The sequence below is a fragment of the Pseudomassariella vexata genome (genome assembly GCF_002105095.1).
Source record: "Pseudomassariella vexata strain CBS 129021 chromosome Unknown BCR38scaffold_1, whole genome shotgun sequence".
Lineage (NCBI taxonomy): Eukaryota > Fungi > Ascomycota > Sordariomycetes > Amphisphaeriales > Pseudomassariaceae > Pseudomassariella > Pseudomassariella vexata.
In genome coordinates this window covers 1,298,448-1,313,255 of record NW_024467956.1, presented here as the reverse complement: position 1 = coordinate 1,313,255, position 14,808 = coordinate 1,298,448, and the positions used below count along the sequence as shown (strand labels likewise).

Genomic DNA, 14,808 nt, shown 5'->3' with positions numbered 1-14,808 from the left:
CCTCGACTGATTTCGATTTAAGATGACTGCTCCACGCGTTGCTGTAGACGCGGTTTATATTGATGCGACGATGCCGAATGGGTCAGTTAAGCGGCGGAACGGCCCCTGTCATCCCTGTTTTTGACTACCTGATTCGCTGGCAGTGTTACTCTGGTCAGATCTGGGGTGGCGCATGAAATAAGGGACACAGGCCATCCCGACCCGAATTTACGTTCAGAAGCTTGCCCAAGCTGTATTATCCCATCCTGTGTTCCCTGCGGCTGTACGTATTTCGCATTCTCATACATCCTACACTTTTCGAGGCAGTTTGACAGTCGTGAGCAACGGGTTTGAGAAGGGATCGGGCTTGTTGTCTGCCAGCGCTGAGATCCATAATCTCGTCCACGCTACATGTCCAATGCAGGTCCATCGCTGATCCATCACCCACCAGGGAACCAACCACGAAGGGACAGCACTGCTCGGAGAGGCACCACCCGCCGACTGACGTGTATTCCGGCATCCATGGTCTTCGGTTGAAACAACAGTCCCTCTTTCAGCTTGGCTGCTCGTCCACTCGTTTTTACTTGCAAGTTTGCATCCCACTATCATTACCCAATACTACTACTCTCTTTTTTGTGCCATTGGCGCATATCCCCACCGCTCTCTTCACACCGAATTGCGTCTGTCGCACAACGAACAAAGACGGCACTCCTTCCGTATATTGCCCCTTCGACATTTCTAGAGACCTCCCAGCTGGCGCATCACATTCAAGACTTTCTTTATATTTACGAGACATACTCAGAACTAGACGGTCGCGTTGGTGTTTGCTGCTTACGTGTCACGACTTCCTGATCGCCAGGGACGGCGCCGCGGGAAGGAGGGAAGGAGACCACCTCGTTCGGGGAGATGAAGTTGGCAAACGTCAAACCGTATAGCACTTACCTTCCATCGCCGAGGATGGAAATCCACAACTAGATTGTCGCCATCAACAATCCGTCCAGAGGGCCGCGGGCCATGTCTCATATCGATGTGTAACGACAATCCGCGAGCAAACACGCTTTACTAAAGCCCAGCAAAAAGCATGGCGGACCCCATACCCATCGCGACCCGTGGGACGAGCCCGTCTAGATCACGAACAACTATGCGCCGGCCACATCAATCCACCTCACAATCCCCATCTCGACACCGGGTCAGCGATGAGCTCCTCTCGCGCCTTTCGCCGCCATCAGCGGTGGAAGCTCTCAGAGTTCCCTCTGGACCTCTAAAAGCTTGTCTCAGCAACGCCTCAGCTTTCGAGCAGTCCTTCGCCATGAAGACAGCTGTCGCTTCAAAGTCAATACATGATTGGGTTGACGAACTTTCCGGCTGGCCGTGGCCTGCCGGTGGCGGATCGGCTGGCTTCGAGATGCCGCCAACTCCGCGCAGGAAGCTGTCCGGACCTTCCGACACGCCAAGGGAAGATAACCCGAGTCAAGATGAGGGGCCCGGCGCCGAACCTGAGACGGAATACCTAGGCAGTCTGCCAGCGGAGGACGTTGACCAGTACGACAAGAGAATCGACCAAATACAGAAAGAGATGGATGACTTGGATTTGGAGGATATCAAGACGCAGGTGCTGCAGAACCACATTTTGCCTCTATCCCGGCCAGGCACTCCATTTTCGGACAGCGGACACTCGGTGGCATCGACGTCCTTTGTCAAGATGGAAGACTTGACGGCAGTTATTACCGCCATCACAGTGCAAGCCCTGCCAAATCTATCGAGACTTTCAAGATTACTCAATATCTGGAGTGTCCGGTTGGCCGTTCTTCGTAAGGTTCCGACGTTGCTGTCAAGGGTGACAGAAGCCGAGGTTGCTCTCAAATCAGGCTGGAATGCGATTCAAATGCAGCTCAAGGCCGGAAAAGATGCCCCTGCGGATACCAGAGGCTCGGGGGATGGTGTTTCTGCCCTTACGAGAAAGGAATTCGAAAGTATAAAAGCGGCATTACAGCAATTAGTAGCAAACCCAGGACGCGACGCTGACTACATGCTGGATGCCTTGGAAGGAATGGCAGACATCTTGCCAGACGAGTGGCTGGACCGCCTTGAGGCTGTGGAGAGAAGCTATGCTGAATGGGTTGTTACGGCCGACCGCCAGGTCCGAGAGGGCGAGTGGTCAAATATGCAAGCTGCAGCTTCACTTTCGGCGTCAGTGGGACCTAGGGCACCTCAACCCGAGATCCATATCCAGGTCGCAAGCCCAACTCAGGAGGAATTCGATGTTTCCGGAAGCACGGGTCCTTCGCCGCCGACCCTCTTTGATCATTCATCTATTGCAGGGGAGATGAGTCGTGGACGCACTCTGAGCAAACGTGGCCCGTCGACGGATCTCGAGAACGACCTAAAAGTCACGGCTACTGTGCCAAGCAAAGAAAGTTCACGATCGGGCTCACAGGTGCCAGACCTGGGCGAAAATGGAGCTCATCAACGCGATGTCGACTCGGATGCGACTACCAAGAACCGTAGCCTCGATTACGATGGCGTTCATGAGCAACGGCCAACAATATCGCTAGCCAGCAAGGAAACCACAGGCCAGGAAGGGAAAACTGCAGGCAACTCGTCTCGGGCGCACGGCGCGCGAAGTCATGATGGAGCTGACGATGGTGCACTCGACGGCATCAACCAAACCGGCCCAGTAATGTCAGAGACGGACAAAAGTATTGGTCGCCTCCAACCTTCCGCCATGATTCGACCAGGCCTGGACCTGTCCAAGGGCATTCCCGACCTCGAAGCGGAATATTCTTTTCTAGAATCGGTAGTGGAGGAATCGGAAGAGGAAGAAGAGGAGCTGGAACTGCCTCCACCCCGATTTCAGACACGAAGAGAAAGCCAGGGATCACTTGCTTCTTTGCTTGCATGTAACGACTCGGACGAAGGTCGTGCTGGCGAAGAGTCACCCGAACTTGAGTTGCCCCGCTTGCCAGACCCAGACAGGCCGTTGTCAAGCGATGCAATCAGCCCGTCTAGCTCGCCACCCCTGCGCTATAAACCTCGTTCCGCTTCAGTGACTTTTAAAGAACTTCCTGAAATAGCCCCTATGCCCGAACCCGACGACACCCCCCCTAGAACCCCGCTGGAGCATGCTGATGTCTTTGATGCTGACACGACATTTGAATTCGAAAGTCGGTTCAGCACATCGGGGCGAACGAGTGTTATGGGCGACACCGACCAGCTGCACAAACAGATTCACCACGTACTCAGTGGGCTTCCGGCTAAGATCCGGCTGACCACGAGACCTTCCGCAATCAACCTCAACCCCCCCGATCTTGTGCTCCCCACGCGGTCGAGGCAAAAAACTCCAGAGCCTTTCCGCCGCAGTGGCTCCGCTGTGTCTACCATGTCGTCTCGAGCAGGGACGCCTTCCTGGTTGATGGCACCGGCCAAGACACCGCGACCGCGATCAAAAAACAGTCAAGAAGCCAGACACTACTACCTCTCACGGTCGGCTGGCGAGGCGCCTCTGAAGCTACTGATTCGCTGCGTGGGAGAGAACGGCGAACGAGTCATGGTCCGAGTAGGCGGTGGATGGGCCGATCTCGGCGAGTATCTCAAGGAGTACGCCGTTCATCACGGCCGAAGATCCCAGGGCGAAGGCAAGATAGAGGTTAGAGATGTGCCAGCAGCCGCGTCCAGCAGAGCTGGATCAAGTCCGCCAAGCCGCCCGGTGTCTGCTCTTGACTCCCCAAAGTCACCCCTGCACGTCCGGAAGACTAGAAAGAGTCTGGGCGAAGAGGGTGCGACAAGGATGAGGCCCAAGACACCGCTGGCCATGAACACGCAGAGGGCCGTCACGCCTTCTTCGGCGAACTCGGCGAACTCGGCACATTCGTCAAGTTCGAGATCTCGGACCCCTTCGCGCGCGGGATACGAGGACGAGAGCAGCGTCTTGGGTATGTCGGGGCCGCGCCCCAACTACGAGGAGAAACTGAGCGAGGAAGGCAAGGCCTGGGTCGAGGATGTCCAGAGCAAGGTCCGTTCTGCTAGCGGCGGGCGAGCCACGTTTGAGCACCTCAAGGCGGAAGGGAAACTTGGCGAACTGGGCAAGGTCGGTGGGACCAAGAGGGTGTTCAGGAAGAACTTGGGCTAAGAAGCATGGCAGTCGGTCAGTCCACTGCATGGGGGAATTTTGGTTCAGGCACAAAACAAAGCTCGGAGTCTATACAGGAGGAGGACTTCAAAGGGGCATGGTCATGAATAGGTTCCTGCATTACTTTTTTTGTTTTTTCTTTTTTCGCCACTGCTGTTTAGATGTCGAGGCAACTGTCTTGCCCTGCATTAGCATTGTTCAACTACGAATACCCCAGTTTCCTATTATGTTGCTTAGTCGCCCTGGTGGAGGGTGGGATGTTTATACTCAACCGAAAATGAGTATAATTCACATACAAACCAGAACTGCCTTTGGCGATATTCGTGGCTTTCAGCTGCGGTATTATGCCTAGACCCTTTGAATTGCTAGACACTCGGGAGCAATGTGATGCTGGCCGACAGGACGTCCCTGTACAATCCAATCCACCTAGCACCCAATCCAAACCTATCGATCTCCGCAAATGCAGCAGAATCGATAAGTCGCCCCTGGATATGCATGCTGTCGCTCGAGGAGTGGAGGTATTACGCCGTAGGCGGGAGACTAACGGCACACATGAGGGACCTACGAGAGATCCCATGGGTTCCCTGGGCGGTGCGGCCAAGGACAGGCAGGGTGCTTAAGTGAGTTGGCAAGAGTCCGTGTAAAGGGTCTAGCCATGCTTTGATGACAAATATATCGTCAATAAATAGGGTAATGGAACGGTCTTAGCACTTCCCGAGTTCATCGCAACAAGAATGGATACATGCTGAAGGTGGGAGGGACCAATCCCAAGTTGGCCCAAGCAGACCCTGAATACTGCAATCCGTGCCTGCCTGCCTCGTATCTTTCCATACCTGAGGCCACAGCTTCCCACACATAGGACGCAGCCAAATGCGTTCCTTTGTTGAGATGAGCGACTGGTTGCTTATTCATATCTTGTCCGCCCAAGCATGATTCGTCAGGGGGGTAATGCAACAACAACAACAACAACAAAAACGCCGAAATCTACGAACACCTTCAGTGCCAAGTTCAGCTTATATATTGGTCTATAGCCTTTTCTGTCCTCGTAGGGTATTTGGAGGGGACCATATGAGAAGGGTGTGTGCATCGTTATAGTAAGACAGCAAACCGCAAAGCACTGATACCGAGCAGAACCGAGTGATATCTGTCCACCAGCAGTTCAGTCAGACAATTCTAATGGAAGTAAGTCATAGAAACATCACCCGGTTAACAGAAGAATAGGAATAGCCAGGGGTTCCCCTCACGGCCTACAGTTGTACGCACCCAACCCGCAAAGCCAAAACCGTGAACCTGCTACCGCGTTATAAGTTGGATGGCTGACTGTCTGACTACCGAATGACTATAAGCAGTACTAGTGTGGAATCATTTCAATTCGGGACTATGTTGCACATTTTCGGCCCGACATATAGTATTAGCTCTCGCCACTGAATGAGATAACTGACCCCTGTGAAGTCGGGCCGCAATAAGAGGGCCCGGTCATACGTTCGTTTGATAGATGGATATTGAAAGATGCGGGAAGGAGTGGAGTGCGGTAAATGCCGCCCGGGAATATAATATACTAGCTGATGTACATGTGCGACTGGATGTGGTGACGTGCAAGTCATACAAGACCAACGCACTCTATGAATAACTAGGGAATTACGAGTCCCATCGAGAACGATTCTTGGCAAATCACTTAACCATGTGTACGATGCATCAATGTCAGTCAACAACAAAAGTAGTAAACAACGCGACCGTTCTATTAATTCGTCCAGAGACTCTTGATCTAGACCCAGCGACAAGCTAATGGGATATCTCGTAAAACCAACCGAAGCCAACCACTTTAGTTGACTACGAAGCAAAACCTGTCGACCCTACAGGTGAAAGCAACTCTTCTGTACCACATAGCACCCAAACGCCGACCAATGCTCCATCATGTGCCTTCCCAGTCGTGTGACTAAGTCAGTAGTTCTCTTTACTTGAAAGGGTCATAGACGTGAGACTTGATGAAGTTCGTCAGCGCGACGTCACCCCATTCTTCCCACTCGATCCATTGCGATTCGGGCAGAGCGCTGACACCTTCCCTGCGCGCAGCTTTCATCACCTCGCGGGCGACGACGACGCTGGCGTCGCGGACTCTCTCGATGCGGGGATAAATCAGCCCCTTGTGGATCTCGTCAGCGTTGAGCGACTCAGACAGAGCGGCAGCCGCAATGTAGATCATCTCATCGGTGACCCTGGTCGCCTTGGCCAGAATGGCTCCCAGTCCAATACCGGGGAACACGTAGACGTTGTTGCCCTGGTTGGGGTGGTATGTCATGGTGCCATCGCTCGTCTTCACGTTAACAGGGGCGAACGGAGAACCAGATGCGAAGATGGCGGTGCCCTCAGTCCAGGTGATAGCTTGTTCGAACGTGCACTCTGCCTTAGTAAGGGGGTTGCTCAGGGGAAGAGGATGGGTCGCCGACCCATACCTCCCGAATCCACTGAGGCCTTGAGAGCCCGCACAACCGACTCAGTAAAGACGCCGAAAGTCGCCGTAAGACCAACGAGCGCCGAAGGCCGGACATACTCGATGACCTCCTCGAGGGTTCGGAATTGGTGGCCACTGTTGTCTGTGCGTGCGAAGTACTTCTTGTGCTCAGCGAGCTTGTCACCGCGATCCTTAGTCACGAGGCCCTTGGTATCCACCAGGTAGAATTTGTCTTTCGCAGCTTGTTCCGTCAGGCCGCGGCGAGTGTAGTACTCGACCATCTGCTTGGCGACACCGACACCGGCGGATCCAGCTCCCATAAAGACGAGACGCTGCTCCTCCAGAGGCACTCCGGACAAGTTGACAGCACCAATGTATCTGCATGAGGTTAATTCGTGTCCAGCCGAGTCAACGAAGGAAGCATCGTGTACTCACCCAGCCAAGACGACGGCTCCCGTACCCTGAATGTCGTCATTGAAACACTTGTACTGGTTTCGGTAACGAGTGAGGTACGCGAACGCCTTTTCGGTGTCGAAGTCTTCGAATTGAACTACCATGTTGGGGTAGACCTCGGTGACCGCCTCCATGAACTCGTCCATGAACTCCTGGGCAACCGCAGCAGAGGGACGTTTGGCTCGGAGACCGAGATAGAATTCATCTTTCAGGTTGTCCTCGTTGTTGGTACCGACATCCAGGACAATGGGAAGGGTATTTTGAGGGTGGATGCCTGCAGCTCCCGTGTATAGGGCCAATTTGCCGATCTGGGGTCGTGTAAGTTAGAAACTAGGACATTTTCAGTTACTCGAATAGAAAACTTGACTTACGGAAATGCCCACGCCGTTGACGCCAAGATCGCCCAGGCCAAGAATTCGAGATCCATCCGTCACAACGCAAATCTCGGGATTGGGATACGGCCAGTTCTGGAGGATCGTTCTTATGGATTTTCGTTGCTTAATGGAGATGTAGAGTGCCTCGGGGCGAGTGTACAAAGTCGAGTATTGCAGGCAGACGTCGCCAATAGTCGGGGTATACACCAAAGGCATAAGCTCACGAACGTTATCGATGAGGACCCGGTAGAATAGGTCCATGTTCTGGTCTTTGAGGGCCGAGAGGTACAGGTATTTGTCGATGCCAGTCTGCCTCGAGTTGATCATCTTCATGCACCGGCGGACTTGCGTGTCGACGGTCTCCATGGTGTGGGGGATCAGACCAGTCAAGTTCTTGGAGACGCGTTCTTCTGCTGTGAAGGATAGACCTGTTTGGTAACTCAAGTCAGCCCAATGGCATTGGGTGGAAAAGCAATAGCAAGTGTAAGGAAGACTTTTGTCAAGTCACATACCCTTGTTCCACAGAGGCTCGCGCAGGACTTGGTAACCACAAGCGGACGACTTAGGCACGTATTCGGTCTTGCGATACTGTTGCACCTCCCCGTAGTGATTTTGGGCGTAACCGCGGAGGCCGTCGAGGGAGGCCATTTTCATCTGTTGTTCGATAGCGGCGATGTCTACAGACGACATGGGGTTGAAGGCAGATATGCGGCGGGAGGAGATGGAGGTGCGCTTGGTTGAAGATGACCGGACAGAAAAAGATGTCGAAGGAGAGGCAGAACGAGGGGTTGATATGTCTGAACTAGCAGTGCTGTATGTATTGAAAGCCATTGGGCTGGGGGCGGTCGGCCGATGGGGGATAGAAAATAAATGGGAAGCTTGGGCAAGACTAGCAGGGCTGACCGAACAAGGTTCCAGTTGCCGGTAGTGAATGGGATGATCCGAACTCGCGCTGCGGTTGAAAGTGGTGGTAATGGGACGACAACTCGCAGCTACTCCGGTGCGATGCAACCGTCTTAATAACAGCATTTTGCCTCGGGGCGACACCCTGGCAGGCGATGCCCATGTACTGAGACTTGCCATCCGAGGTGACTGGGGCGCGCCGCAGTTTCGGGTGCGTTTCAACGGCCAGGTTGAGATGTGAAAATTTGTCTGAACAGAACGCTTACACGGCAACTTACGGGACCACCAGAACCCGCCAGGGCGCTGGAGTGAGTTGGGACGACCTTATGAACAAAGTACAGGTACCGGTGTCGGGCCATGTACGGGGTACCTGACTTGATGTCGGGCTTCCGAAAAGAAGAGGGCTTGGTGGATCAATCGGGGGAATAGCACGCAAAGGCACGCAAAGGAGGATCAAGTTGTAATTTGAGCAGGGTCATTTTGCACGTTGTTTCCTCGTTTGGGCCTCCGGGTTTTCCTCTTCGATAATCAGTACTACTTTGGTTTTTCTTGAGCCCGAACATGGGGGTGGGCAATGGGGGGGTTTCAAGGTTGCCAAAGTTGCCGACAGCTGCAAGAATGCTATGCACTCACTCTACGCGGTACGAATCTGCAAGGTGCAAAAAGCTTACACGCTGTTGCAATAATGAGTTCCCGTCGGTTGGGTCTCAACAGCCTGCAGCTGCATGTACGCTGCTGGCTACACGAAGACAACTCTCAAGAGGAAAGCTTGTCATTCCAGGATTCACCGACTCTAATTGTGTACTTCGTATGCCCGTGTCGGCTGTGGCTAGGTTGCGACGGCGAATGTCTGCCAGTGGGGATTCCGTAGTGAGGTCCGGGGACGCAGCTTCGCTGCTGCATTTGACCCTCCCATCGGGACCCATCCAGCTCTCCCGCCATTGACCAGAGGATAGAAAGCAATGAAGTCGCGCCGAGTGGTCTATTAAGCACGGGATCACCCGATGTTCTAGAATGATGAGCAGATGCGCACGCAGTTATAACTGGATCGTTCCACCGCCGAAGCAGATAGATGCTCCACGCGTTCGGTCTGTTGCGTTGACAGTTGCTTGTGTGCTCGTGTTGCCGGTAAACGGCAAGCAGACATCGAAATCTAACGCTACGAAGGTGCCTTGTATAGGTACCTCACCGCCGTACAGGACACGATAGTACGGCTCGCCAATTAGTTGCCACAACCCCTTTTAACACATTCCGTGTTCTGCTCGTGGTCGGCTTCCTGACTTGCGAAACTAAACTTTTTCCAAGCTTTTTTTTTGCGATAGGGGAGGTTAAATCTCGTAGGAGCAAGGATCTTGGACTAGCGAGCAGGCAAACTGCGTGGGATCGGAAGGGCCCCTGTCAGTGCATTAAAAGTCCGTGAGTTTGGTCCAGTAGGAAGCACCCGATGTTCCCAATCCGTGCCTGCGTAAGGAAGCTCCGGTCAGAGAGCTCGTCCCGACCCCAGCAAGCACGTCGGGAAATGGCCCTTTGCGACACCAGCGGCAGTGAGAAGAAAGGCTTCCAGACAGTTAAGTCAAGCGGAGCAAAATAATATCAACAAACGTCAGTCCATCTGCTACCTTCGTAAGTTCGGCTCATCCGAAATAGGGTGTTACTCAAAATATCCCTACCTTGCAGCTGCCCACCTTCCACATGGCTTTCCCACAAAAGTTTCCACCAGGAATTCGGATGATGCGGGCAAAGAACGCGACCCAGCTCCGGTCCCCCCCGATTGATTACCAGATGCCGTTTCGCCCGACTTCTTCCGATTTCTGTTTCAAGGCCGCGGCCGCGTCAATTAGCTGGCCTTGGTTCCAGGTCTGCCGCTCGCAGACAAGTGCAGCATCATCCCTGTTGAAAATGTTCCATTCCGGGTTTGACACCAGGAATCCCGAATGCAGGAGATACTCCACCGTCTTCAAACGGTGACCGAGCTTCACCTGGCTCTTCAGTATCATGGCAATCCAGCCATAGCAACGAGCTGAAGGTGGTTTTCTTCAGAGCGCCCTCGGTTCATAAGTCGGGAAGGTCATTGACTTCTCGCTCGAGTTATCATAGAGTGTGTTATCATGTCCCATCTAGACATCTGGGCAATCAATATTTCTCACGATGCTAGTATTGGCCCTTTTCGCCCAGGTTATGATGGCGTGCAAATTGTTTCAAGACTATGATCATGCAACTTGGTCGTCTTAGATCTGAACCGCCTAGAATGCTGGAAACCATCCCACCATGGAGAAATGCCGAGACGTTGCAACGGACGTGTTTATGCTTATCGTCTTTCTCTCGAACCCCGAAGGTCGATCATGGCAAGTGCTCCAGGCGATCCTTCTCATCCGATTGTCCATCATCTACATATCAGACACTCTGGCAGCGATGAGTTGCTTGGCGGTGGGTTTGGATGACCATAACACCAGCATAGGGCACACGGTGCAAGTGGCGTTCTTGGGTCTGAGGGTTCTGGCTCTACGACCAAAAACCCAAAAGCACTTTCAATGCGGCCTGTCGACGAATCAAAGTTGGTCAACGAGAGCATGTACATAGACAGCCTCAGAAAACAGGGAGAAGCTCTGTCTCAATGGCAGCCCACAAGGCGCTGAATGCAAGAGGACGAGGAGCGGGACGCATGCTTCGGACAATATCTGGTCGTTTACTGACCCGTAGGTGTGGAGTGTGCATATTTCCTATTTCCACGGCTATTGTACGTTTCCTTGGCGGATAGTTCTAGAAGGGATGCAAGCAGCTCGGTTTCTGTGTTAAAAATGTGGCCCGAAATGATAAACATACATTGCCAAGTTGCTGACTGCATTAAGTGTATACCTGAGGCTATGGGATAACCGGGCTACGAGTGTAATACGCCTTCCTACTTATCGTTATGGCTCCTTCAATCTGGTGTTGCATTGAAGATAATGTAGTTGGGACGGACACTCAACTCTAAGTCACCAATTCCAGAAGCCACATACCGTCAGGGTTCTTCTTCCAACCTTGACTTTGTTGAGAAACCCTAGTCTGGGCTGGATCCAGTAACAATACTCGGCTTAATCTGACAACTGGTGAAGGATCTCTTGGCGGTTGCCATGCGTTAGGCATACGCGGAAGTTCACTGGAACAGACTGCATGACTTCTCGGGGCAACCAGCTAACCATCAGCATCCCCGAGCCAAACAATGCGCACTGGCAAGTTTGTCCTAAGTCTCGCGTGTACAAGCACTCGGGTCAGCTGTGCATAGATGTCGATAGACTGTGACCGAATTCCGACTGAGCCCCTCTACGAAATAAGCACACGGCAAACACACATTATTACTTCGTGGCCGGATTGAAACCAAAGTTACACAAGCACTAAGTTGCGGTGTAGCAGGAAAACATGGGCAGTTACCAGATGGATTAAATGGTTCATATAGTTAGTACATTCGAAGTTCGCAGCTGTGTCTATCTAGTGCCATTATCCAAAACCGTAAGACGGAAAACGGTGACACAGAGCGAGTGTGTGTATGAGGGCGCTGCCCGGGGGGTTGAAGTCCAGTAGTCCTGTTATCGATATCCGAAACACTGATCGGGTAGTACAGCTATCCCCCACGCCCATAATCCCCGTACCCCATGTTGAGGAGTGCTATCTCCGCACAGCTCCCCAACCCCCTTAGCTTATCAAGACAACAAATGAATTGGCAGCATGATGTCCGAGAAAAACATTTGGCGGGAACCCGCTTCGACCGAATGACCACTCCGCCCCCTTGATGATTATTTTACATGGCCGCTTATGTCTGAATCCATTCGACCCATACAAGGACAAGACGGCATCCGTTTCCTTTTCGAAGTCCGTGAGTCGCAAAGTGCGATATATACGCCTCCATCCCACTGACTCGCGGAAATTCCTGAAACCCATCATGTGTCGACAGTAATCTACGTATTCATGATATCTACAGCTACATGTTCAGCTGTTTCATGAACCTAGTATCATGCCGCCTAACAACCCCTAACCTCATCAGCAAAAGGATGAGGACATACGTAAGCGTGACCATCTCCGTGATCCTTGGTATCTCATAGATTCCAGTAACGCGCTTCCTATCGTGCAATGAAAGAGAAAGGAGCCCAGCATCCAGAGTGATGTAGAAAACCATTATCATTATCACCCATAGCATACATGTCCCAAACTCATTCCTAAATACGACCCCTCTTGGTGCGGCTCCCATCCGACTTGTAAAGCCCACTTACACAACTCTTGTGATCCCTTCGAACTAGAATACTCTAACTGGAGTGATGAGCTGATGGATAATTACTCTGAATCGTCCTAAGCGAATGATCTTGCTGAGATCTTAGACTGATATACATAATATCTCCCCGCCGCATCCAATAGCACGGTGGGTGATTTATACCCAACAATCCTGGGAGCTTACTATGTATCACAGTCTTGACAGTAGAGAACGCCCATTGAGCTTCTGATCATCGCCACAATTACGTCCCGGAAGTATCGTCATTACTGATGTAAAGGCTGTATGATAAAGTGTAGTGACGTCTTATACGCACATTCCTGAAAGCACTGTGAAGTGAAGCCAAAACTTGGCGTCCAGAATAGTTCGAGGAACGCCTCACAGAGACACTCATCTAAATAGGCTCGCCACTGCACCTACCGGCTTTTGTTCTGACCCCGACTACCCCAGGTTTTCATTTATATTCAATCAACGTTGGCTCACCTCAAATTAGCCGAGTGGTCCCTTACTCCTCCGCATCTGGGGAATGGGCTCCGACTTCCATATACAGTAAATATTTATCTTGCGCTCCAATGAGAGCACCCCATCCTCGAGATGTCCAAACCGGTGCATTCGAGACCGGATCGGTGACATGGTCTGAATAGGACCAGATATTTATAGTCGGCGGAAGACCAATTCATCACCAAGAAAGGTATACCAGTCGATTTGTATAACAAGACTCTCGTTGAACCTCCACCTAGGCAGTTCCTAGCAAGTCCACAACATGCTTGCCTCACTCCTCATCCCCCTCCTTTTCAGCGCCCCAGCAGCTTATGCCGCCCTCAACGTAACCGGTAGCACCTGCACGGTAACCCCCCTCCCCTCAACCGGTACCACGGACCCAGACGATACACCCCAGATCCTCCAAGCCTTCACCCAATGTGGCAAGAACGGCAAAATCATCCTCGCCGAAGGTCTCTTCCACATCGGCCAAATCATGCGTACAACCGAGTTCTCCAACGTCGACATCGAAATCCACGGGACGCTCAAATGGTCCTCGGACATCCAATACTGGCTGCGCAGCAGCATCTCAGTGACCTACGCGGGGCGCTCAACAGCGTGGCTGCTGGGCGGGACCGACATTCGACTGCGGGGGTTTGGCAAAGCCTTGTTCGACGGCAATGGACAGCTTTGGTACGACCAGAACCGGAACCAGGGGAACCAGAACGGGCGGCCGATCAGTTTGACGCTGTGGAATGCGCGGAATGTGCTCGTGGACGGGATTACGTGGCGGCAGAGTCAGTTCTGGCATACGTTTGTGGCGCATAGCGAGAATGTGACCATGACGAATCTGGATATGAACTCGACGAGCAATTCGCAGTGGAGCACGGTGAACACGGACGGGGTGGATACGTGGAATTCGAAGGATGTTGTGATTGCGAACTGGACGGTTACTTGTGGTGATGTGAGTCGAAAGTCCATTCCTGCATCCCCGGAGATACTGAGCAGAGATACCCTGGAGGACACCCCCGACTATATTTTCATTCTGGTCTTCCTTCCTATTCCCATATCCTCTAAATACTAACCCCCACCCCCAGGACTGCATCTCCATGAAAGGCAACAGTACCAACATCTCCGTCTCCAATGTCTCATGCCACGAATCTGGGTGCGCCTGCATCGGCTCCCTGGGCTCGCAAGCCTCACAACCCGACTACGTCGAAAACGTCTCTTTCAACAACATCTCCTGCACACATAGCAGCAACGCGGCCTGGATCAAGACCTATTCCGGCACGGGCCGCGTTCGTAACATCACCTTTGCCAATTTTCAGTTGGACAACGTCAACCAGCCCGTGTACATCACGCCCTGTATTTATACCGGCCAGGGATGCGACACGAGCCGGTTGCCCATTGAGGATGTGCGCTGGGTCAATATTACGGGGACTAGTAGGTATAATGTTGCGGGCGGGATACATTGTAGTGCGAGTAACCCGTGTAAGAATCTGACTATGGAGAATGTGAATATCAAGCCGATGAGTGGTGGGACGACCAAGTGGCTGTGCTCCAATATTCAGAATCAGGCGTCGTCGGGGATTCCTTGCACGGAAAGCTGTCCAGCGAACTGGCCGCAGCAGTTGAGTGGAAATCGATAGTGCGGCATAACATTGACAATCATGTTGATCCTAAGTAGTTTTTATTTTCGCTTCAAGGCCCAGATAGCATCGATCTTCTCAGGGGGGACTTTGTTGGTAGGTTGAGAACCAACGTAGTATGGTAGTGGACGCAACGCAGTCGCCAA

General features: G+C 52.5%; 3 protein-coding genes across 3 annotated transcripts; 2 read left to right on the top strand and 1 right to left on the bottom strand.

The window, feature by feature from the left end:
• Window positions 1-1,120: 1,120 nt before the first annotated feature.
• On the top strand, window positions 1,121-4,108 carry BCR38DRAFT_330978 (uncharacterized protein; the record flags this gene model as incomplete). The annotated part of the gene is made up of 2 exons (XM_040855014.1): window positions 1,121-2,242; window positions 2,480-4,108. 2 exons carry the CDS (start codon window positions 1,121-1,123, stop codon window positions 4,106-4,108), a joined length of 2,751 nt encoding a protein of 916 aa, XP_040720842.1.
• A 1,954-nt stretch (window positions 4,109-6,062) lies between these two features.
• Window positions 6,063-8,077, bottom strand: BCR38DRAFT_453845 (NADP-dependent malic enzyme; the record flags this gene model as incomplete). The annotated part of the gene is made up of 5 exons (XM_040861640.1): window positions 6,063-6,508; window positions 6,562-6,938; window positions 6,996-7,321; window positions 7,385-7,815; window positions 7,900-8,077. 5 exons carry the CDS (start codon window positions 8,075-8,077, stop codon window positions 6,063-6,065), a joined length of 1,758 nt encoding a protein of 585 aa, XP_040720841.1.
• A 4,989-nt stretch (window positions 8,078-13,066) lies between these two features.
• BCR38DRAFT_492280 (glycoside hydrolase family 28 protein) lies at window positions 13,067-14,662 on the top strand (the record flags this gene model as incomplete). The annotated part of the gene is made up of 2 exons (XM_040864691.1): window positions 13,067-13,988; window positions 14,035-14,662. The coding sequence occupies exons 1-2, from the start codon at window positions 13,297-13,299 to the stop codon at window positions 14,660-14,662; spliced, it is 1,320 nt and encodes a 439-aa protein (XP_040720840.1). The 5' UTR covers window positions 13,067-13,296.
• Between the last annotated feature and the right edge of the window lie 146 nt (window positions 14,663-14,808).